Genomic DNA, 25,382 nt, shown 5'->3' with positions numbered 1-25,382 from the left:
TGTTTTAGGGACAGTTGTGGAAGTTCCTTATCTTGCACGACAGCAACCATTTGCGTTGAGTTCAAAATCTTAGTATGGATTACAAAAGAAACAGTGTTTGGCCAGCAAATTGTGAGATACCAATTTACCCTTCCTCACTAATAGTTTATCTTTTTTTTTCTCCTGTCAAAAAAAATCTTTCTAATTATAGCCATATACTTTCATTTTTTGTGTATTATAGCATCCTACTTTTATTTCTTTCTATTACACCATTGTAGATTTAAAAAACCTATCTGTCTATTATTTCAATCTCATCCAAATACCGAAAAAAAACAATTTTAAAATTTAAAAAAAAAACATGAAAAAAGTAAAATGCTATTTTTTGGTAGAAATTTGATTTTAGCAATTGCAGGATGTTGTATCAGGTTTTGATTCGAAGGAGATCATTTTGTGCTATAATCGGTCTCCAACAGGAGACCGTTGGGAGTTTGATGACATAAAAGATTGATGGGCTTCTACTTCAGAATCAGAAAATGATCCAAAAACAGATGATGCAAATAAAACAGGTATGTAATATATATGATTCATTAATTTTCATTTATTTTTCAAGTTTTGGATTAAGATAATGTATGAGTATTAGGAAATATAACTTTGCCTAAAATTATGTTTGGATAGTTGCTATTTTTATTGGTAAGTCATTGTTAGTTTTACCTTTTTTTTGATTGAATGTAAGTAATTGTAATTTTATCTAGATACAATAATTAACAATTGACCTGACATATATTTATGATCTATAAAACGATCTATTCTTCAACTTAAACATGTAAATGGATTAGGTTTTATCCATATTAAGTAATCAATAAATGCCATCTAAATGGGATTCATACAATAGATTTAAATAATGGGATATTAAAGCTAAAACTAACAAATCTGTGAATGCAGGTCTGGTGGGTGTCACTGGAACTAAAATAATTTATGAACCCGGGAGTCATCTTCGATTTGTATTCAATGAAAACGTAAGTACTGTTGGATTTCTTTACGCCTGACCCCATCAATCTTCATATTAGTCTTTTCTTTATTATTAATTCAAAAACATTTTAACTAAGTATCACATTTGCTAACTATCCCATTTCGAAACTTGGCATTGGAATGCATATATGGAAATGTTGAATCTGATGGCTTTTGTAAAATGCTTCAGATCTACTATGAAGGCTTCTTATGCTATTGGTCCTGCTGAGGATTCAACTGTTAGCAAAATTATACAGGTATAAGTAACTAACTTTTATAGTATGATTTGGAGTTTTTATCTTAATCATCTAAAACCATGTATATAATGGTTTTGTGGCAGCAATCTTTAGGCACTTACCTACAAAGCTTTTTAGTAGAACTCCAGAGGATGCAATCCCCACGTATCTGAAACAGCTTCAGCAACAGAAAAGCAACATATCATTCCTTCAGTTTTCTTAATTTTCATAATCTATTATAAAATGTAGACTTGAATAATGCATTGTATTTACATAATATGTGGCCCTTTTCATCTAGGGTTTGATGGGGTTGGTGTACAAATGAATTTAAATTGAATGCAAATAAATAATATTTTATGCACTTAAATATCTTCAGTTAATAATAGGCATGCATTGAGAGCACATATGCTATGATCCAAGGTCTTGATCGAAAGTGTGTGTATTGTTGATTTGTAGGTATACGATTACTAATACTCAACTGATTTTTAGAAAATTGTATTGAAACATTGTCCATATTTTTATAGTGCTTATGTTTGTTTTATAAGGTCTTCGTATTGCCCATAACCTGGCCTTAGCCATTGCTTTGTTGGCCATTACCGAAAGTGTGTGTATTCTCCGATGTAAAACTTTTGGGATTCATATATAATATCAAAATCTTTTCACCTATTTATATATTGTCAGACACGGACATAATTTAGAAAGTTTTGTTCTATTTTGTTACGTCCTTACATAAACGAGCGAATTGCAGAAAATAGCAACATACTTTACGATGAATACCAATTAAGACAATGAACTATAGTTGAACACGAGCAATGAAATGGACATGAAAACACAAAATGATCGAAGTTGCCTAAATCCATCCCCCGCAACGCGGGGCTCCCCATCTAGTTTAGATATGAAATATGTTTTGTTTCAAAGATATTATAATTGTTGAAATATATTTACATTTGATAGTATAATATAATTACCAAAAGTATAAATATAATTTATTTATTTTGAAAGATATTTAATTCAATTTGTTAAAATTTTAAAGAGCTTTTTTTTTGTTAAATGGTGGTTGAAACTTTTTGTTTAATTTAAAAATTAAAAACTTTTACTGCCAAATAATTTTTTTTTTAAAGTTTGCAGCTCCAAAAAAAATTGCATGTCAAACGACTAAAGAGCAAAAAAGGACCATCCCACTTAGGGTGTTGATCGGGTAATTTTTTCGGATTTCGGGTAATTCGGGTTTTTCATGTTAAAAAATACCCGTTACCCGACCCAAATTAAATTCGGGTAATTCGAGTTTGGGTAATTCGGGTATCGGGTCGGGTTTGGGTAATTCGGGTATTACCCGAAATATATAATTTTCTTTTTGAATTTCACCTGAAAATAAATTTAATGAAATAAATACGTTGTGCTTTATTAGTCTTGTTTATATAAACAAACAAGCATAAACGAAGTTACTCAAGCTTTAAGATTTTTTAGTTAATAATACCTGAAATATCAAGCAATTTTTTAACAACTTAATCTAATCTAATAAGATGTTAAAAAACAAATACTTAAAGATCTTAATTTAAAAGTTTAAAATGTTTAAGATAATTGTAGCCATAAGTTTTGCCATGTTCTGAAGTTTCGTCGAGATAATGAGTTTGTTGGTTGCAATAAAAACTATAATCTTGAAAACAGTTAAGTTTTAAAGAACAAGATGATATATAAACAATTACTTTTAATATTGTTAGTGTCATATATTGTCATAATAAAAGAGATTCATGTTTTATAATAATGATAGTTGGTTTAAGCGTGATCAAATACATGCTACAGAGTACAAGGTCTATGAAAAAAAAAATTTAAAATAATTCGGGTAATTCGGGTATACCCGAAACCCAACAAACATACCCTTTACCCGACCTGAAAAAAATCGGGTTACCCGATTACCCGAAAAAATTTACTCGATACCCGAAAAAATCAGGCGGGTAATTCGGGTATCGGGTATTTTCGACAGGGCTAATCCCACTACCCATGTGGTCATGTCATATATTTATAGACAAAATTACATAAATGGTCCTTGTGGTTGACAAAATCGACCAATTATGGTCCTTATGACGAATTCTTTACATAGATGGTCCCTGTGGTTTTTAAATATTGCAGAGACAGTCCTTTGGGCTAACAGCGTTAACTTTTTCAGTTAAGTTCCATGTGAAATGACATATTTGTCCTTCCAGCATAGGGACCATTTATGTAATTTGTTCCTACCATAGGGACCATTTATGTAATTTTCTCTATTGTTTATTATTGCTTTTATTTAATTTATTTATATATTTGAGGATTTAGATATTTATAAGGTTTTGTTTGAATATATTGTTTAATGTTTTTCTTTTATATTTTTTTCGTTAATATTTTTTAACATTTTGTTCAAATATTTTTTCTCTTATTTGTTTATGTTTTTTCAAATATATTTATTGATGTTTTATGATGTTCTATTGGAATAATTTTTTCTAATTCTTTTACGTTTTGTTTTAATATATTTTTTAATGTTTTTCTTAAGTTTTGTTTTTTTTTAATATTTTTTTTTGAAGAATTTATGGTCACCGTAATCATAATTCGTAACTTTCTTCACTTACAATCATATTTTTTTTAATATAGATAAGGTTATATACTTATTATCTTTAATTCATATATTCAACTATATAAAACATATAATGTTGTATGAGTATTATTTTTGTATATTTTTTATAAACGTTTTTTGTAAAAAAAAAAATGTAAAAAGGTTTGTTAAACTTGAATAGGATTAATATAGATAGGCTAATTGGAATATATGATAATCGGAATTTGAAACGGATGTCAGGTTATACATAGGCTAATCGAAATCTGTATAACTTAATTAATTAAAAATGCACAAAATGTCTAAAACAAATTCTTGTTCTTGAACCCCAAGAACACCACTCGACCTCTTTGAGAACTTTTATCGAACACTTTGCGTGCGTTCTTACAAACTCCACATCAACACAAAATTTCTTTGTTGAGGGACCCCATTTTCGATTCAAATCACCAAAACAAATACGACACAATGAAATGAATATAAATTACCTGATTTGAGATTAAAAAAAATCACGTAAAATATGCACCCAAAAACAGTATGGTTTTTCACTTGCTGCAGAAATATGATTGATTATCCACTGTAAAGTTATAACTGAAACACTACTATTCTTAAATCTCCACCCTCCACAATATGTATGTCTTTATGCGTAAAGATACAAAGAAGAATTAGAACCGGGAATTCAAACCTCTGTATGTACATTATCTAATGGGTTATACACATTTCCCCATATTTACATTAACAGTCCCTAGAAATATGTGTGCATGTCTACTTTAGCCCTAGACTTTTATTTTTAAGCCACATCTTCCTACATCAACATTTGAGCATAAATTTCAAGTACTTACATGGCATATAAAACTGGCTATATGGATGACCAAAAAAACAGGTCAGCATCCACTTTACGCCTATGTTAAGCCAAAAAAATAACTTCAGGAACCTTTTAAACTAATTCGAAAAACATTGCTACCCTCAAGTGACATCAACCCTAAATATAACTTTATAAAGAACCACCCCTTTTTTCGGAAGTCTTCTGGGAGGAATCTTTGGAGATCAAGGAAACCGACCACCAATCAGATAAATATTGATGAGGTTCAGTATTTTCCAAAACACAAAACCACGTATTATCTCGTATATCAGGGAAGAATCAAGGAAAAATGCCTGGAGACGACTACGAAGAGGAAGAAGAACAGATGCCATTGCTGCAGACCTCAACTCTTAAACTCACCGGTATGCTCTACTTCACTCTTTATATGCGTGCCCCATGAATTAGAAAATCAAACGAATCAATAAACGATACGATACGAGCTGAATTTAAGGGGAAAAAAGGTTATTTGTTAAGTTGATTTTTTAAAGGTATAAAGTAGATTCTGGTGGTGTTTGGGGATGTAATTACGTATTGAGTTTTATGAGGTATTTATCTGTTTGGTTTGTGTTGTGGATGGGGAAGGAAACGTATGGACAGCCCTAGCACATTTGATAGCTGGAGTGATAGGGTCAGGGGTTTTATCAATGGCTTGGAGCATGGCACAGCTGGGTTGGATTGCTGGCCCACTATCTATTATACTCATTGCATTCTTCTCCCTTGTGTCTGCCTTCCTTATCAGCAACATTCAACTCTATTCCAACCACCCTAGCATTACCATAAATCGCTCCTACCTGCAGGCGGTTCACACGATTTTAGGTGAGACCTATAAGCACCACGCACGCACTTCCAGGCTGCAACTTAATATCTATCTCCTTTTGTACTCTGGATCACAGGATATAAGAATGGATTGATATGTGGATGCTTGGTATACTTCAGTCTATTCAAAACAGGAGTTGTCTATGTAATCACATCCGGAATCTGCATGAGGTATGGTATGCTTAATAACTTTTTTTTTTTTTTACCAATTTTATATTTGTACCTTAATGGAATGGAAGTATGGAACTTAAGTTTTTCTGCCTAAGCAGTAAGCAATGTGCAGCTTTTATTTTACAATCACAATTAATGCATGATTCAGTCATTGCAACAGTATCTGATTTTCTATTTTGTGTTTAGTAGATATATTATATACTGAATTTGTTTGGTGAATAGAGCAATTAGGCAATCAAATTGTTACCATGAAGAAGGGCATGAGGGTGATTGTGAATACAAAGATGAATACTATATGGTTGCGTTTGGTATTGTTGAAATAGTGGCTTCTCAAATACCCAACATTTTTCATACGAAATGGATCTCAATTATTGCTGCAGCCATGTCCTTGACCTATTCCTGTATTGGTATAGGACTTGGGATAGCCCAAGTAATAGGTAAATGTTGTTGTTGGAGCGGAAATTAATAATGCATGTACATGTAAAGATGAAGAAGTTGAATATGGCAGGACAAGGGAGGATTGAAGGGAGCATGAATGGAATCTCAACTAGTAATCCAAGTCAGAAAGTATGGTTGGTTGGCGAAGCTATTGGGGATATTTCATTTTCGTTTACATATTCATTAATCCTTCTTGAGATACAGGTAGGTATGGCAAGCATGCATAATAATACTAATAATATTTGGCCCAAGCAAGATGATGATTCATACAGTTTTTCTGTTGTAGAGCACTTTAAAGTCACCTCCGCCTCAAAAAGAGACCATGAAGAAGGTGTCCACTATTGGAGTCCTTATAACTGCTTCCTTATACATCTGCTGTGGTGCATCTGGGTATGCAGCCTTTGGAGATTCAACTCCTGGGAATCTCTTGACTGGGTTTGGATTTTATGAACCGTATTGGCTTGTAGACTTTGGTAATGCATGCATTGTTCTCCACTTAGTTGGCGGTTATCAGGTACTTTTGATTGTGGTTTTTCAGTCTTCTTTCTTTCTTGTTGATTAAGAATAAGATACATTGATTTGATTACAGATATATAGTCAGACATTGTTTGCTATTGTGGAAGGATGGTATGCGGAAAAGTTCCAAGAATGCATGATAATCACAAGGGAAATGGATGTTGGGATTGGGAGTTTGAGAGTGAACCCTTTTAGGTTATGTTTTCGAACTACATATGTTGTTTTGACAACGACAGTAGCAATTTTATTCCCTTACTTCAATCAAGTCCTCGCCTTTTCAGGATCAATCATCTTTTGGCCCTTGACCATATATTTCCCTGTTGAGATGTACTTTCTGCACAACAGGATTCTCCCTTGGACAGCCACCTGGATTCTTCTTCGTATTTATACCATTTTTTGTATGCTTCTAACATTTTTTACTTTCGCTGCTTCCCTTCAAGGATTGGTTTCCAAAAGATTTGGTTAGTATTTTTCTCCAAAATTATATACATTACATTTCACAATATGGATCCCAAGACCAGATAACCTATAGTATATTTTTTTTCTTTTTGCTCCTTGTAGTTTTCAAATAAACAGAAATGGTCTCTGAGAGAGAAAAAGTTACAGAAATAGTCCCTGTTGTTAATTTTTTTTTTCGAATTCGGATTCATGGCAGCCCACCCGATTTTCAGGTTTTATATTAGTTCCTTTTTTAGTTTTTCTCAAATTTGGTCCAAGCTTTTTTTAAAAGTTTTCCAACTTTATTTTTATATATTTTTCTAAAACTTGGATTGTTTTGATAAATAATTTTTCCTTTTAAATCTTTTTTTACAACTGTGTTTTTACAAATTCATTTTACAAAATTGACATTTTATTTGTTTACTTTATATATTCTTGTGTAGATTTTTCCTTTTAAAAGTTTATTCTTTTTCAATTCATTTCCTATCTTTTTACAATTTTTTTTTTCATATTAGTAGGTTGTAAAAATATATAAAAATTAAAATTTTTAAATAGTTGTTTTCACAAACCAATAATCATTATTATGAATAATTATTCGTAATATACTATAAATTATGTCTTTTTATAGTTGGTAGAGTTTTCAAAAAGACAGTGTTGTAATTGTGTATGTGTTTGTGACAATGTATTTTTGCACGTCTTTGTGTATGTATGTGTGACTTTATCATGTATGTGTGTATGTATGGATGTGTATATGTGTGGCAAAAAAGAATATACATTGCTATTTCTGTTTTTGTAACATCTCTCTCTCTCAGAGGCGGATCCTCTATAGGGCCTGGGGGCCATGGCCCCCCTGATTTTTTTGCCTAATACCAGTACATCATATATACATAAGATTGGGTTGTTTTATAACTATCTTTTTGGCCCCCCGGTTTTAATTCTACAAATATTAATTAGATCACTTTTTAACTACAAAAAAGAAAAACAAGCGATAAATTAGGAAGCCAAATATTACGAACCAAAAATCCAGAAAATTTCTGAAAGAAAATCAAAACCAATCTCAATGTTAGTTAGAATAACAATAGATTAGGAAATTAAATCTCTATAAAAATAAATAAAAAACTACTATGAACAGAGGAGAAAGTCCAAAAACCTAAACTAAAAAGATTGTCGCCGGCAAAAAAAAAAAATGTTCATCGGGAAATCCAACCGCCGCCGTCGGAGTGTTAACCACTCCTTCTCTCCGTTCGTCTTTCCTCTCCGTACAAACACTCGGCCTCTGCCTCTCCTCAGTCATCTCAGTCGTTTGCCGACTACTATTCCGACCAGCATCATTTGGTAGCTTCCTCTCCAACGGATTTATGCTGACCACCATGTTCTATGGCTTCCTTTCCGCCTCAACAATGTCTCTTAACCTTTGTAACTTTGTAAGTCTTTCTTTCTTTCTCACTGTAACGTATTTCTTTTTTTCTCTCTCTCTCAAAAGAGATGTGAAGTATTCTCTCTTTCTCAAAATGAGATGTGATGAAAAGAGATGTGAAGTATGAGGTTTAGGTCATAGCTGTTAAAGCAATAAAGGCTGCAAAAGATTAACTATCACTTATTATTTTTATATAATAATAACAATGTTATACGTAAAAGAAACAACTTACATATTCATATGTTAACTTTTGTTGGTTTTGTTAGCATGTTACATATTTATGTATATTCATGTACTTATATGATTCATAATATCCATAGGTTAGCTGTTAGATTGTTAGTAATATTCATATATTAACCGTTAGTTTTTTTTATGTACATTGGATTATGTGTTAGTTATGTTATTATTTGTTAATTGTTATTAAGGTTAATTATAATTTTTATAGAGCATTTTTTGTAAAAATAAAATACTTACTTGTTTCTTATAATTATAAATTGTTATTTTATTTTTATTTGTTAATTCTTAGTTAATTGTGTTATGTAGTAGAAATCAATGTGAGAAAACTATTAACTATTGACAATTTTTTTAAAAGAAAACATATAATACATTTGAAATTTTTTGGTTTCGGCCCCTGACTTTTAATGTCCGTGTTCCGCCCCTGCTCTCTCTCTCTCTCTCTCTCTCTCTCTATATATATATATATATATATATATATATATATATATATATATTAACACACACCAGCATGGAATTAATTTCTTAGGAATCATCAATTGATCATATTATTCTTTTAATATCAACCGATTTTTGTTCCTTTAATGATTTGCTCATATATCGATGAAAATTTCTGACCATGCCTCCAATTCGCCACATTTGATACCCCAAACTTAATGTTTTTTGAAACCCTAGATTGCCCACTGTGAGATCTTGACGCCATTAACAAATTAAGGCTCGAACCAGTTAAAATGTGCAGATAGAATCACAAAATTAAGTGAAAGCTTTAACTAAAGAACCCTAATCGGAACAATTGGACTATATTTATGAAAACGTTCATCTGTAACATATTTACAATTATTTCTATTAAAAAATTCATCAAAGATGCTATATGATTTCCTATTGGCGTTTTTCAATACAAAAAGTAAACGAATCTACAACAAAAGATCCCATAGAACCTTTGCATATTTTTTTTATAAAATAAGAGAAAACATCATAAATGGTCCCTATGGTAGTGAAATGATGAAAATGTCCTTCAGTTAACGGACAAAACTTCACGGAGTTAGCAATAAAAACAATCGTCAAACGTTTTGAAAGCACATGGACCATCTATGATGTTTTTAAACCACAAGGACTAAACTTCAGATATGAAGAAACAAGGGACCATTTAAGGGACCATTTATGATGTTTTTCTACAAGATTTGTAAAACTTATTATATCAAAAAGCCTATCATAAATAGAAAAACAGATATGTATTATCACATATCGAACAAAGAAGAATCGACCAATGGCCGGACGAGACCAGCAGACGCCATTGTTGCAAACCTCACCTCATAAACTAACTGGTTGAGTCTACTTCTGTCAGTGAATTAATCAACGGGTCTTTTAAATTCATAAGGCGATCCGATTAATTTTGTTTCTGACGATATTGACTAGGGTGTAGGAACTTGATGATGATGATGATGTTAATGAATTGATATTTGTGTTTTTGATTGAAGGCAATGTATGGACAGCCCTAGCACATATTATAACAGGAGTAATAGGATCAGGGGTTCTATCGTTGGCATGGAGCATGGCACAGCTGGGGTGGATTGCTGGTCCATTGTCTCTTTTACTCTTCGCCTTTTTTACCCTTGTCTCTGCATCCTTTATCTGTGACATCCATCTTTATGCTAACCCTAACCCTAACAATGGCACCACCACCATGATTATGAACCGCTCCTACTTGCAGGCGGTTCAGACTATTTTAGGTGAGGTTGTATTATTATTATTTTGACTTGTTCATAAACATCAATTTACATTTACAAGTTTGTACTTGGATTTCAGGAAAGAAAAATGGATGGGTATGTGGATGCTTGGTATATTTCAATATATTCAAAACAGGAGTTGTGTATACAATTACATCTACGATTAGCATGAGGTATGCTAAATTTTCTACGAATTGAAATTCTATTGTGTTAGCAACAACTAAGTGTCAAGTGTCAACATTTGAATGAAATGTATACAATTTGCATATGTTAGTTGTTATGAAATGTTGAAGTTTGAAGGTTTTGACAGGGCAATTAGGCAATCAAATTGCTACCACAAAGAAGGGCATGAAGCTGCTTGCGAATATGAGGATACCTACTATATGCTTTTGTTTGGAATTGTTGAAATAGTAGCGTCTCAAATACCCAACATTTTTCATACAAAATGGCTATCGGTTATTGCTGCAACCATGTCCTTCACCTATTCTTTTATTGGAATGGGACTTGGATTGGCCCAAGTAATAGGTATGGATCTCTCTCAAGTCTCAATCGATCATCAATTTAAGCGAGCGAAGCATCTGATGAAGTGATGGAAATTGGACAGGACAAGGGAAGATCCAAGGTAGCATCAATGGCATCTCAACAACCAACCCCACACAAAAAGTATGGCTGGTTGCTCAAGCTCTTGGAGACATTGCATTTTCATTTACGTTTTCGCTCATCCTTCTTGAAATACAGGTACAGTGTGATCTCAGTGTCCTTGTTTTTTCTGTTTGATGATTGATGATTGATGATTGGTGGTATAGAGCACTTTGATGACACCCCCATCTCAAAAAGAGACAATGAAGAAGGCTTCCAGCATTGCAATCTTTACAACTAGTTTCTTCTACCTATGTTGTGGTGGTTGTGTTGGGAATGCAACAAAACAAGTTAAGTACTTCAAACAAATCGATAAATGATTTCGGTGACACTAGCAGAATAAAACTACTGAAAAATTGCAAACGAAATTGAACACGATATTTAACGTGGTTCGGTCTAATCTGACCTACATCCACGGGCGAACGAGAGAGAGGGGATTTTATTAACACTAAAGAAAATTACAATCATACAAGGCTTAAACTGCACTTGTAATCTGATCACTCACAATATTGTATCACTCTAATTTTGGCTGCCAAATTTAGACTCTGCACAAAATATCTCACAATATTTTCTTTGGAATTTATTTGCTCAAAAGGCTTGTTATCTGCTCTTTGTTTTGAGCTTGTGGGATTATCTTTCTGAATTGCCGAAGGACCTATTTATAGTTGGATATTAGTGCATGAATTCAATCTCCACCAATTAAATAATGCTCCACCAACAATTTGTAAATTCCACCATTCAATTTGTCTGCCAATTGAAGAAAGTAGCTCCATAACTTGAAATAATTCCATCTGCACATGGAGAAAGTGGAGTTGTGATAGTGATGCAATAATTTCCTTTTGCCACAAACAATTTAATATTGCTTTAGTGGACGTCCAATAATTTCCTTCTGCACCGTAACAAGTGGACGTTCAATAATTGAATATTAATTCAATTGTTAATTGCTAAGTTACATTTATGGCCCTTAAACTCTTAGGAACTTGTCAATTTGTTCATGACTCCATAAATCTTAACAATCTCCCACTTGGAGGCTTGAACAACTTAGCTTTTCTCTGCCATCCAAAACTTTGCGACATTCCTTAGTCACACACACTCTCTCTCTCGTTCTCTGCCATGCCTTTTCTCAAACTTCTGAAAGGCCAGTTGAAGCCATACAAAGCTTCAACTTTTCAGTGGTAACCACCTTGGTGAACATATATGCTGGATTCTTCGTTCCAAGGATTTTCTTCAGATTTAGAGTTCCATCATTAATTAATTCTTGAATGAAATGGTACCTCATCTGAATGTGTTTCGTTCTACTATGAAACACTGGATTCTTTGCCAAGTAAACTGCACTCTGGTTGTCACAATGCAATACACAATCCTCCTGATACATTCCAAGTTTTGATAGAAAGTTCTTCAACCATATAAGCTCTTTGGCTGCTTCTGCAATAGCCATATACTCTGCTTCTGTGGTTGAGAGAGCAACACTCTTTTGTAACCTGGACATCCAACTGATTTATGTACCTCCAATTGTGAACACATAACCTGTTGTGCTCTTTCCTGAATCCACACATCCACCCAAATCAGCATCGGCGAACCCTTCCAAGATCACACCCTTTCTTCTGAAACATAGGGCAACCTCAGATGTTCCTTTCAAGTAGCGTAACAACCACTTTACTCCCTCCCAATGCTCTTTTCCTGGATTTGACATGAACCTGCTCGCAACTCCCACTGCATGAGCAATGTCTGGTCTGGTGCATACCATAGCATACATCAAGCTACCAACTGCAGATGCGTAGGGAACTTTAGTCATCTGGTTCTTGTCTTCTTCCGTCTTTGGGGATTGCTTCTTTGAGAGTCTCAACTGACTTCCCAAAGGTGTACTTCTGGCTTTAGCATCTGCCATGCTGAACTTTTCTAAAACTTTCTTGATGTACTTAGCTTGTGAAAGTTTTAATGTACCGGTAACTCTGTTCCTGGCTATGCTCATGCCCAATATCTGCTTAGCAGCCCCTAAGTCCTTCATCTCGAACTCTCTGGACAACTGCTTCTTAAGCTTGTTGATTTCCTGCATGTCGGACCCAGCTATCAACATGTCATCAACATATAATAACAGGATGATGTATGAGGAGTTGAATTTCTTCAAGTAACAACAGTGATCCATTTCACATCTGTGATACCCACTCCTCTGCATGAAGCTATCAAACTTCAAGTACCACTGTCTTGGAGCTTGCTTCAATCCATACAGACTTTTCTTTAATTTGCACACCAGGTTTTCCTTGCCAACTGTTGGGAAACCCTCTGGTTGTGCCATGTAGATGTCTTCTTCCAGGTCACCATGGAGAAAAGCTGTCTTCACATCTAACTGCTCTAGATGGAGATCTTCAGAGGCTACAATTCCCAAGACCATTCTGATTGTAGTCATCTTCACAACTGGGGAGAATATCTCGTTGTAGTCAACACCCCTCTTTTGTTGGAAACCCTTTACTACCAATCTGGCCTTGTATCTTTTAGTGCCATCAATCTCATCTTTGACCCGAAACACCCATTTGTTCTGCAATGCTTTCTTCCCTGCCGGGAGCTTGACCAAGGACCAAGTATGGTTCTTATCAAGTGAGCTCAGCTCGTCTTCCATAGCCGTCTTCCACTGTATGGAATCTTTCATCCTTAAGGCCTCTGGATAAGATTCAGGTTCACCATTCTCAGTCAACAGCAAGTAATTAGCTGAAGGAGAATACCTTACTGGAGGTCTTCGTGCTCTAGTGGATCTACGAATAATAGGAGTTTCGGTTTCTGCATCATCTGCAACCTCATCTTCTGAACTACTATCCACTGTGCTCCCACTATCTCCAGATACATCGGAGCTCCCACTGCTTCCTGAACTTTCACCTATCTCTGGAGTACTAATAGGTTTTACAACATCATCATCTGAGATTTCTTCTAACTCAACTTGATCCTTCTTTTCTGGTTGCTTGTCACCATTGGAACTTTTTGCAAGTTCATCCTTGTATAGAGCATTTTCGTTGAACACCACATCCCGAATTCTGATAACCTTCTTATTCTCATTATCCCAGAAGCGGTACCCCATGTCATCCAACCCGTAACCTATAAAGGTGCACTTCCTTGCCTTTGCCTCTAGCTTGTCTCTCTCCGAGTCTTTGATTTTGACATACGAGACACAACCAAATACCTTCAAGTGTTTGAGCGAAATCTCCCGACCTTGCCATTCCTCTTCTGGAATCTTGAACCCTATGGGAACCGAGGGTCCTCTGTTGATTAAATATGCAGTTGTGTTGACCGAATCTGCCCAGAACATCTTGGGTAAACCTGCATGCAGTCTCATGCTTTTAGCCCTCTCATTCAATGTTCTGTTCATCCTCTCAGCTACTCCATTTTGCTGAGGTGTCTCCGGAACCGTCTTCTGCATTCTGATTCCTTGGTCAGCACAATAATCAACAAATTCTTTGCTACTGTATTCGCCCCCATTGTCTGATCTGAAACACTTGATTTTCAAGTTTGTTTCATTTTCTACAATAGCTTTCCATTTCTTGAATGTGCTGAGAACTTCAGACTTATGCTTCAAGAAATAAACCCAAACTTTCCTTGTGCAGTCGTCAATGAAAGTAACGTAATATCGGGACCCTCCCACTGAAGAAACTGAAGTGGGACCATAAACATCTGAATGAACTAACTCTAACTTCATGGACTTCGGCGGATGACCAATCTTTGTGAAAGTAACCTTCTTCTGTTTACCCATAATACATGGCTCACAGAAGTCAACTGTCACAGTCTTCAGATCTGGTATTCTTCCTTTGGAGGCTAGCATCTTCATTCCTTTCTCACTCATATGGCCAAGTCTTTGGTGCCATAGAGTAGATGCCCCAACTTCTTCAACAGCATGTGCTTCAGCATCAGAAACTTCCACCATATAAAGTGTACCCCGCTTCTGACCTCTAGCAACAACTAAGTTTCCATTTGTCACTTTCCACTGATGATCACCAAATGTAACATGATGACCTTCATCATCAAGCTGCCCCACAGATATTAACATCCTTTTCAAGTCTGGAATGAACTTGACATTCTTCAAAGTCCACTTCGTACCCAAGGTTGTCTTGAGGACCACATCCCCAACTCCAGTAATATCCAGGCTCTTGTTATCTGCTAATCTGACTTTCCCTTTGTACTGCTTAAAATTATACATTACTTCTCTGGAATGACTAGCATGAAACGACGCACCAGAATCCATGATCCAGGATTCAGTTGAGTTTTCAACACAACAAATGAGTGCATCATCTCAGAATCTGCTGCCATATTTACTTCCTTCTTGCCTTTGTCTGCCGAAGGCTTTGGGCACTGATTTCTGAAATGACCTTTCTCATTACAGTTCCAACAGGTAATATCTTGTCTGTTCTTCGACTGACCTCTCTTTCTTGACTTCGATCTTCCTCTACCACCACCTCCTCTGTTGGTCTTTCTTCCTCTGCCTTCAGTAGTTAGAAGACTACTGGAACCTTCTCCGGCACTCCTTCTGCGCACATCCTCACCAAGGATTAAATCGCGAATACCTTCGAATGATAGCTTGGCACCTCCGGCTGAACTGCTAACGGCGGTCACTGTGCCAGACCAACTATCGGGTAACGATGATAATAGTAGCAACGCCATGACTTCATCTTCAAATCCAATATCAACAGATATCAATCTTGATATTATTGAGTTGAATTCGTTTACGTGATATGTCACCGAGCTACCCTCCTTCATCTTCAGATTTACAAGTTGTCGGATCAAGAAAACCTTATTTGCCGCTGAAGGTTTTTCGTACATATTAGACAACACATTTATCAGACTGTAGGTTGTCTTCACATTGACAATATTGTAAGCTACATTCTTTGCCAATGATAACCTTATCACTCCGAGTGCCTGCCGATCTAATAAGTCCCACTCCTCATGCGTCATCTCTTCGGGTTTGTCTTTGGAGAAAGGTTGGTGTAACTTCTTTTGGTAGAGATAATCTTCAATTTGCATTTTCCAGAAACCGAAATCTTGACCATCAAATTTTTCGATCTTAACTTTCCCATCTTCAGCCATAGCTCTGATACCAGTTTGTTGGGAATGCAACAAAACAAGTTAAGTACTTCTAAAAAATTGATATAACGATTTCGGCAACACTTACGGAATAAAACTAATGAAAAATAGCAAATGAAATTGAACACGATATTTAACGTGGTTCGGTCTAATTTGACCTACATCCACGGGCGAACGAGAGAGAGGGGATTTTATTAACACCAAAGAAAATTACAATCATACAAGGCTAAAATCTGCCCTTGTAATCTGATCACTCATTGTAAGATATCACTCGTAATTTTTGGCTGCCAAAAATTAAGGCTCTGCACAAAAAATAATACCTCACTAATTTCTTTCTGTGTATATACAAGAACTTGAGTTGTGTTGCTGCTCTGCTGCACCTTATACAATTGAAAGAATAAGAGACCTATTTATAGCCTTTGAGTCGTAAACCATTTTCCTTCAATTCACACAAAATTGCCGCTTTGTTTGACTTTTAAAAGAACACGTATCAATTTGCGGCCGAAAGTTGTTTCTTTAACAAAAGAAAGCCACCGTCCAATAATATTCAATTATTTTGCCGCACCGTCCAATACAACAATTATTAAACAATTGAATTCAATTGTTTAAAATTGAACGGACGGCAAAACAATTGTTTAATAATTGTTGTATTGGACGGTGCGGCAAAATAATTGAATATTATTGGACGGTGGCTTTCTTTTGTTAAAGAAACAACTTTCGGCCGCAAATTGATACGTGTTCTTTTAAAAGTCAAACAAAGCGGCAATTTTGTGCGAATTGAAGGAAAATGGTTTACGACTCAAAGGCTATAAATAGGTCTCTTATTCTTTCAATTGTATAAGGTGCAGCAGAGCAGCAACACAACTCAAGTTCTTGTATATACACAGAAAGAAATTAGTGAGGTATTATTTTTTGTGCAGAGCCTTAATTTTTGGCAGCCAAAAATTACGAGTGATATCTTACAGTGAGTGATCAGATTACAAGGGCAGATTTTAGCCTTGTATGATTGTAATTTTCTTTGGTGTTAATAAAATCCCCTCTCTCTCGTTCGCCCGTAGATGTAGGTCAAATTAGACCGAACCACGTTAAATATCGTGTTCAATTTCGTTTGCTATTTTTCATTAGTTTTATTCCGTAAGTGTTGCCGAAATCGTTATATCAATTTTTTAGAAGTACTTAACTTGTTTATGGAGTCATGAACAAATTGACAAGTTCCTAAGAGTTTAAGGGCCATAAATATAACTTAGCAATTAACAATTGAATTAATATTCAATTATTGAATCGTCCACTTGTTACGGTGCAAAAGGAAATTATTGGACGTCCACTAAAGCAATATTAAATTGTTTGTGGCAAAAGGAAATTATTGCATCACTATCACAACTCCACTTTCTCCATGTGCAGATGAAATTATTTCAAGCTATGAAGCTACTTTCTTCAATTGGCGGACAAATTGAATGGTGGAATTTACAAATTGTTGGTGGAGCATTATTTAATTGGTGGAGATTGAATTCATGCACTAATATCCAACTATAAATAGGCCCTTCGGCAATTCAGAAAGATAATCCCACAAGCTCAAAACAAAGAGCAGATAACAAGCCTTTTGAGCAGATAAATTCCAAAGAAAATATTGTGAGATATTTTGTGCAGAGTCTAAATTTGGCAGCCAAAATTAGAGTGATACAATATTGTGAGTGATCAGATTACAAGTGCAGTTTAAGCCTTGTATGATTGTAATTTTCTTTAGTGTTAATAAAATCCCCTCTCTCTCGTTCGCCCGTGGATGTAGGTCAGATTAGACCGAACCACGTTAAATATCGTGTTCAATTTCGTTTGCAATTTTTCAGTAGTTTTATTCCGCTAGTGTCACCGAAATCTTGACCATCAAATTTTTCGATCTTAACTTTCTCATCTTCAGCCATAGCTCTGATACCAGTTTGTTGGGAATGCAACAAAACAAGTTAAGTACTTCAAACATTTATGGAGTCATGAACAAATTGACAAGTTCCTAAGAGTTTAAGGGCCATAAATGTAACTTAGCAATTAACAATTGAATTAATATTCAATTATTGAACGTCCACTTGTTACGGTGCAAAAGGAAATTATTGGACGTCCACTAATTTCCTTTTGCACCGTAACAAGTGGACGTTCAATAATTGAATATTAATTCAATTGTTAATTGCTAAGTTACATTTATGGCCCTTAAACTCTTAGGAACTTGTCAATTTGTTCATGACTCCATAATTGCTAGGAACATCTGCAGAACTTATGTGTTTCGTTCAACAGATATCAATCTTGATATTATTGAGTTGAATTCGTTTACGTGATCTGTCACCGAGCTACCCTCCTTCATCTTCAGATTTACAAGTTGTCGGATCAAGAAAACCTTATTTGCCGCTGAAGGTTTTTCGTACATATTAGACAGCGCATTTATCAGACTGTAGGTTGTCTTCACATTGACAATATTGTAAGTTACATTCTTTGCCAATGATAACCTTATCACTCCGAGTGCCTGCCGATCTAATAAGTCCCACTCCTCCTGCGTCATCTCTTCGGGTTTGTCTTTGGACAAAGGTTGGTGTAACTTCTTTTGGTAGAGATAATCTTCAATTTGCATTTTCCAGAAACCGAAATCTTGACCATCAAATTTTTCGATCTTAACTTTCCCATCTTCAGCCATAGCTCTGATACCAGTTTGTTGGGAATGCAACAAAACAAGTTAAGTACTTCAAACAAATCGATAAATGATTTCGGTGACACTAGCGGAATAAAACTACTGAAAAATTGCAAACGAAATTGAACACGATATTTAACGTGGTTCGGTCTAATCTGACCTACATCCACGGGCGAACGAGAGAGAGGGGATTTTATTAACACTAAAGAAAATTACAATCATACAAGGCTTAAACTGCACTTGTAATCTGATCACTCACAATATTGTATCACTCTAATTTTGGCTGCCAAATTTAGACTCTGCACAAAATATCTCACAATATTTTCTTTGGAATTTATCTGCTCAAAAGGCTTGTTATCTGCTCTTTGTTTTGAGCTTATGGGATTATGTTTCTGAATTGCCGAAGGACCTATTTATAGTTGGATATTAGTGCATGAATTCAATCTCCACCAATTAAATAATGCTCCACCAACAATTTGTAAATTCCACCATTCAATTTGTCTGCCAATTGAAGAAAGTAGCTCCATAGCTTGAAATAATTCCATCTGCACATGGAGAAAGTGGAGTTGTGATAGTGATGCAATAATTTCCTTTTGCCACAAACAATTTAATATTGCTTTAGTGGACGTCCAATAATTTCCTTCTGCACCGTAACAAGTGGACGTTCAATAATTGAATATTAATTCAATTGTTAATTGCTAAGTTACATTTATGGCCCTTAAACTCTTAGGAACTTGTCAATTTGTTCATGACTCCATAAATCTTAACAGGTTGTGGGTATGCAGCCTTTGGAGATTCGACTCCTGGGAATCTTTTGACTGGGCTTGGATTCTATGAACCATTCTGGCTCATAGACTTTGGTAACGCATGCATTGTTCTCCATCTGGTTGGAGGGTATCAGGTAATGATATTTAATTTAAGATATCATAAATTCATAATTTGAATTTTGATTTTGTGGATGTTGGCAGATATACAGTCAGACATTGTTTGCAATTGTGGAAAGATGGTATGCTGAAAAGTTCCCAGAAAGCATGTTAGCAAGGGAAAGGGATGTTAGGGTCTGTTTGTTTATTACTATAAAAAGAGTGAATCCTGTTAGAATATGCTTTCGGACGATATACGTGATATTGACCATGTCAGTAGGGATGATGTTCCCTTACTTCAACCAAGTCGTGGCATTTGCAGGGTCGGTCATCTTCTGGCCTTTGACCATTTATTTCCCTGTTGAGATGTACTTTGTGCACAACAAGGTTGTACCTTGGTCCCTCAACTGGATTCTTCTTCGTATTTATACCATTTTTTGTCTCATCGTAACACTTTATATTTTGGCTGGCTCCATTCAAGGACTCGTCGCCAAAAGATTTGGCTAGTACTATTTGTAATTCACCAAAATTTAAACAAATAACATGTCTTGTAATTGCCAAACGGTTTAATATATATAGGAAGGATTTCAGACTCAACATTATTTCTATACTTTGGTACCACTTATGATATAATAGTCTTGAATCTTGACCATTCATAAAAGAGTAAATTCCATATGTTTCGGGGTAATTTTCAAGTTTCACTTTCATCCCTAACCTCATTCTTTTCATCATCTCTATGATTTGTTTTCATTTCAATTTTGGTCCCTAGCTGATGTATAATGATTGTACTACTACATTCTTTTTGTATATATATATTTTTAAAATTTATAATTTGTTTATTTCTTTTATTTTATAGAATTAACAAGTAACCAAATATACAATCCCTTAAATCTTATGTACAATCACCCCTTCGGCGTTTCGGATGGGGGCCGATGACCATTTACCAGTCCCTCTCATTTGTCATCAGTCCCTCTCATTTCTCTCTTTTGTTAACGATCTACTCCGCAGGTCACCATTGACCTCCCTTCCTCTCTCTCTCTCACACACACACACACACATACACACCTAGCCAACGTCTATAACTCACCGGAAAATCAATTCTCCGGCTCCTCTTGCCTCCCTTTTGTTAGTTTTTTCTCTCTTCACCTTATCACAAATCACCAAAAATTTCAAACATATTCTTCTCATGAAGCTTAAACCTGTTCTTCTAGTCTAGTTTTGAAGAACCCACATAACCAAAGATTTAGCTTTGATATGAAGAACCCTAGATTCATCTTACTCGATCGAACATACACCACAAATGAATTTATTTTATGGGTTTGATTTTCAGGATTTTGGTTTCCATTTTTAAGTTTTTTTTATAAATATGACCCTTTGGAATGACAAAATAAAAGGAAATGACCACTTTATTTTTGGATTACTAATCTGTAATGTCTCGTTACGAACATACATTTTGGATTTGGAAAAATGACGCAACGACCTTATTATGTATTACAACTTTGCCCATTAAGTTCCTAAAGTTTTTTTCGTGCCTTTAAAGGGAACAAAATGGTTTTTGTCGGGTCGATTTGGTTACTTTAGACAAAATGAATGGGTAACCTGGTTACCCCTTTGCCACATAGACATTAACCCATTTTCCAAAAGCATTGACTTTGAAAAGTCAAAAAATTCCTCCTCCTACTTCATCTTCTCTCACAATTCTTTCTCACTCTAAAATTCTCACAGGTATGTTCTTTCTTTTCCCAGAAATGCAATTTTATTATCCATTTTAACTTGTTTTACCTTGATTGTCGATCTCTACATCCCTCAATTAACTACTGGCTGTGGGCGGATTTGATTACTTCAGAATCCGAAAGGCTTTTGAAAAGTGTTGTAAGAGTTCACCGGAAGGAGGATGCTGATCTTTTCTAAGTTCCATTTTTCACAACTATTAGCTTCTTCTTGTTGGAGAAACAACAATGCAAGATGCTTTACAGGTGTGAGTGTGTATTCAAGCTTTCGTAGCCATTTCTTTCATATGTTCTTTCTGTAATCGACCTCCATTTTTTGCTAAAATTGTTGTAACTTATAATTTCAGGATGCTTTGAAGTAGGTTACTTATCAGCCTGTGTGGAAACAATCAGAAGGAAGAGATCCCATATTTCCAATTCATCATCCATGGTCCTTCAAATATGTTAGCAAATTTGTGAAGAATGCAATATTGGTTCTACCAGATATGGATTCTAGAGGGAATTGGCATCTTTTTTACTCTTATAACTAACTATACATTCAGTTAGTTGAGCACCAGCGGCCTCCTTCATTAAACCTCGACGATTCCACCATCGTCTTCCTCCTTCCTCCTTCCTCTTTAGAGTTAATCACCAGCATGATAATAGATAGCTTCCATTTACATGATCTGCTCTTGTTTCCTTCCACTACTAATGGCTTTGCATCCAAAAGTTAGTTTTCATTTTCGTTTATTCTAGCTAAGAAGAAGTCGAGGATGAACTGTGCACAAAAAATGTTCGATGGAAATGTCTGAAAGAAGTCAGGGATGTTTTTCAACCAGATGCCTAATCAACATGGCCCTTTTTTGATAAAAAAGATTATTATGTGGCATTTCATTTAATTACGTGATACTATTAACCGGTTACAGGAGGTCTAATGACTAAATGGACAGGTCACTAATAAGTTTGTTCCCTCATAAAGAACGAAAATAACTTAAGGGACTGAATGAGCAAATGTACAATACTTAGTAGGGCTAATGTGTCATTTTCCCTTTGGATTTCGGATTACAAAATAACAATATTTCATTTCCGTTGTTTTTAATGGATGACACCTAACTCCCACAAAACACCTTATCCCCACATATCACGAGTTTTTGTCCATAATAAGGTGATTGAAAAAACTATTTTCCATTCTAATGTATTTTACAAAATATTTGTCATATTAGTATTTATTTTCATTTTTCTTTACTTTTCAGTTTTTTTAATGTTTTTTTATTTTATATATATCCCATTTTCTCCATTTCTCTTTTATTTCACATTTTTATTAGTTTTTTTTATTATTTTTTTAAATAACAATTTTTATTTAAGTTTTTTTACCCTTTTTACTGTTTTTTTTAATTACAGTTTTTTTAATTATCTTTTTTTTAAATATACGTTTTTCTTATACAAACCTTTGACCATCAAATTTTAGCCATCATAAATTAAACCTATAATAATTTTAAGATGTAAAAACTTCAACATTACACATACAATGTTTTTAAAGTAAAAAAAACTCCAACATCGTTTGTTATAAAAAGAAAAACATCACAATTAGTTTGAACTTGAACCGATAACAAATCCTTACATGTAGAAAAAAAAGAGAATAGCTACAACAATACCATAAAAAATAGTCTTTTTAATTACCTTGGCTTAGACGGACATCGTCTTTAATTATGACCCGGTTGCCTACAAATTCCACAAAGAGTGACATTTCTTCATTCTTTAATATCCATACCATTTTTTAGTCTTGTTGAACGAGGACAACTTTTTTTTATTCCGTAACAGTTCTAAATTTGGAAGTAATGCATTAAATGGTGATTGTGGCCAACTTCATCCACATTAGTCGATCTTGAAACACACCATTCAACCATAGTTCATGGATTGAACTTTTGAAGTGCGCCTATATCTTTTGGTAAGCGACAAAAGACTCTTCCTAGTTTTCAAACACATGTTCAATTGCTTTTTGTTTTCCAAACCAAACCTTCTTATATGAAGGAGTATAGCCCGATGTTTCAACTATTTCAGCTCTCAAAGCAGGAATGTTGATAGAAGGTTGCGGTTTTATAAGGTGCCTAGTTTCCATAGCAATCAAGCTTGCATCTTGGTTCGGATGGTATTGAGAAAACTTATAGCGTAAACAAATATGTGAACCAGTATAATTTGTGATTTCAAAATATCTACTACGTTTTCGTTTACTTGCATGAAGTTTCCATTTGCAACCAGATTAATATAAATTGCATCGTAGAGTCCAAGTAGTTGGGCGTGAGTCAATGACCTCAAATTGTCTATGTGTCCTAATGCAATGGATCTTGATTGCTCTAACAAGTTCCTCTTTATCCTTGAAAGAATATTTTCCCAATTCTCGTGTAAAGTCATTCTTACTTGTTGAACGTGACACAATCCAATTGTCACCAATGGTCAAATTTGTTCCTTCCATATTAGTAAAAGTTGAAGGTACTTGAACATTGTTGTCAAAAGATGCTTTTTCATTATCTTCATCTCAATTCCATCTTCCAATATTTCATTTAACTCAACTTCATTGTCTATATTCATCTCATTAGTCACAACAACTTAGAGATTATAGAAAAATAATTATTGTCAATCATGTCTATAATAGAATTCATCTACAAAACAAACAAAAACAAGCAAAAAATGATTAAAAAATGATCATACCAATCTGTGATAACAAGAAAAAAGAAACATAATGACATGTTTGCAATCATTTTCATCTACAAAAAGATAAAAACACAAGCTGTGATAAAATCCATCTACAAAAAAGTTAACAAGATGCAAAAATTTATCAACAATGCATATAAATTGGAAACGAGAAGAATCAAAATCGGATTGCGTGGAAGAATTAAAATCTGAATCAGATTGAAACTGGAAGAATCATAAATGCTTTAAGTTTTCCATACCTTTAGGTTTCTGTGTTGGAGATGAACTGACAACGGGTAAAGGAGTCCGCAGGTGGCCGAAGATGGGTGGAAGAGGCTGCAGGCGGAGGAGCGACGGGAGTGGAGCCCTAGATTGAGTTTTTGTCTTTTTTTTTTCTTCTGTACACTGCTTTGTTCCAGGGGCAGGGATGAATAAAAAACATGTTTTTTTCTAAGCAATAATAGTAGTTTTTAAATTAGAGTAATACTAATATGGTAAATACTTTTGAAACCACACTAGAATAGGAAATAGTTTTTCCAATCACCCTATTATGGACAAAAACTTCACATATCACAATAACATCCCTTTATGATTTCACTAGAATCCATACATACTATTTTATCCAAAGTCTATTTAAACCTAGTAAAACCATAACAAAACTTCACTTTATAAGCACTCACTCATTCATTTTCCTGATTAACTAAAAATATTTACTTCTTTTTGCTCTTAAAATATCTTGCAACCGGTCGAAATTCTCTCCCAAATCTAGCAGGCCTTCAAACTCGGCCAATGAGCTCAAGCTGCTTGATTTAATGAAGAACATTATACTTGCCAAAGAAGTGGAGTTGAACCGATGAAAGCAGAATCTAAGCGATTCAGTTAACAAAGAAAGGATACTATAGGAGCTATTAAAGAAAAAGAAAACTGGATAAGTGACAAAAAAATCTAGAACATTGAATGGTGGATAAACAAGTTGAACATAAGGCTAGGGTTATAGAGTTTGATTTTTGGAATATTATGGAGAAAATGAATGGAGTAAAAGCATGTATTAATAGAAAGAAACAAATTTCTCATATGACTATTCTGAATTTCAGTTCAAAAAAGTTAAAAATAAATGGTTTTGTATGTATATAATGATAATTTCCATTAATGAAATGTATGTTTGTTTTTAACGTGTCACTATAGACTTATTCTATAGTTGGGTGGTGAGTGTGTTAATGAAACCCAAATGTTCACAAGTAAAACCAACCTATAAGTGAGAATTAATATAATTAAAAAATGTAGAACATAAACACATATTCACAAATCTATAAGTCATAACA

General features: G+C 34.6%; 2 protein-coding genes and 2 long non-coding RNA genes across 6 annotated transcripts; 3 read left to right on the top strand and 1 right to left on the bottom strand.

Moving 5' to 3' along the window:
• Nucleotides 1-397: 397 nt before the first annotated feature.
• Nucleotides 398-1,443, top strand: LOC145114981 (uncharacterized). 2 transcript variants are annotated; one of them, XR_013711362.1, is made up of 3 exons: nucleotides 398-545; nucleotides 1,178-1,244; nucleotides 1,328-1,443. It is a non-coding gene; the product is annotated as an uncharacterized LOC145114981 (long non-coding RNA). The 2 variants fall into 2 exon arrangements; XR_013711363.1 differs by having other exon boundaries at nucleotides 1,338-1,441.
• LOC145114982 (uncharacterized) lies at nucleotides 794-4,718 on the bottom strand. Its single transcript, XR_013711364.1, has 3 exons — nucleotides 4,293-4,718; nucleotides 1,346-1,401; nucleotides 794-1,224 (listed from the first exon to the last, which is right to left on the bottom strand). It is a non-coding gene; the product is annotated as an uncharacterized LOC145114982 (long non-coding RNA).
• A 65-nt stretch (nucleotides 4,719-4,783) lies between these two features.
• Nucleotides 4,784-7,313, top strand: LOC145114980 (putative amino acid permease 7). 2 transcript variants are annotated; one of them, XM_079051110.1, is made up of 8 exons: nucleotides 4,784-5,028; nucleotides 5,249-5,482; nucleotides 5,560-5,653; nucleotides 5,876-6,090; nucleotides 6,162-6,295; nucleotides 6,378-6,605; nucleotides 6,681-7,068; nucleotides 7,169-7,313. In XM_079051110.1, exons 1-8 carry the CDS (start codon nucleotides 4,956-4,958, stop codon nucleotides 7,177-7,179), a joined length of 1,377 nt encoding a protein of 458 aa, XP_078907236.1. In that variant the 5' UTR covers nucleotides 4,784-4,955; the 3' UTR covers nucleotides 7,180-7,313. The 2 variants fall into 2 exon arrangements, with proteins under 2 accessions (XP_078907236.1, XP_078907237.1); XM_079051111.1 differs by lacking the exon at nucleotides 7,169-7,313 and having other exon boundaries at nucleotides 4,786-5,028; nucleotides 6,681-6,802; nucleotides 6,889-7,112.
• Nucleotides 7,314-9,956: 2,643 nt separating this feature from the next.
• Nucleotides 9,957-20,257, top strand: LOC145115054 (putative amino acid permease 7). Its single transcript, XM_079051203.1, has 8 exons — nucleotides 9,957-10,021; nucleotides 10,175-10,426; nucleotides 10,503-10,596; nucleotides 10,734-10,948; nucleotides 11,028-11,161; nucleotides 11,230-11,326; nucleotides 19,568-19,698; nucleotides 19,766-20,257. The coding sequence occupies exons 1-8, from the start codon at nucleotides 9,964-9,966 to the stop codon at nucleotides 20,165-20,167; spliced, it is 1,383 nt and encodes a 460-aa protein (XP_078907329.1). The 5' UTR covers nucleotides 9,957-9,963; the 3' UTR covers nucleotides 20,168-20,257.
• Nucleotides 20,258-25,382: the final 5,125 nt, after the last annotated feature.

The sequence above is a fragment of the Lactuca virosa genome, chromosome 5 (assembly GCF_052849685.1).
Source record: "Lactuca virosa cultivar CGN04683 chromosome 5, Lactuca_virosa_CGN04683_v6, whole genome shotgun sequence".
NCBI lineage: Eukaryota > Viridiplantae > Streptophyta > Magnoliopsida > Asterales > Asteraceae > Lactuca > Lactuca virosa.
This window is presented reverse-complemented; position numbering and strand designations above follow the sequence as displayed.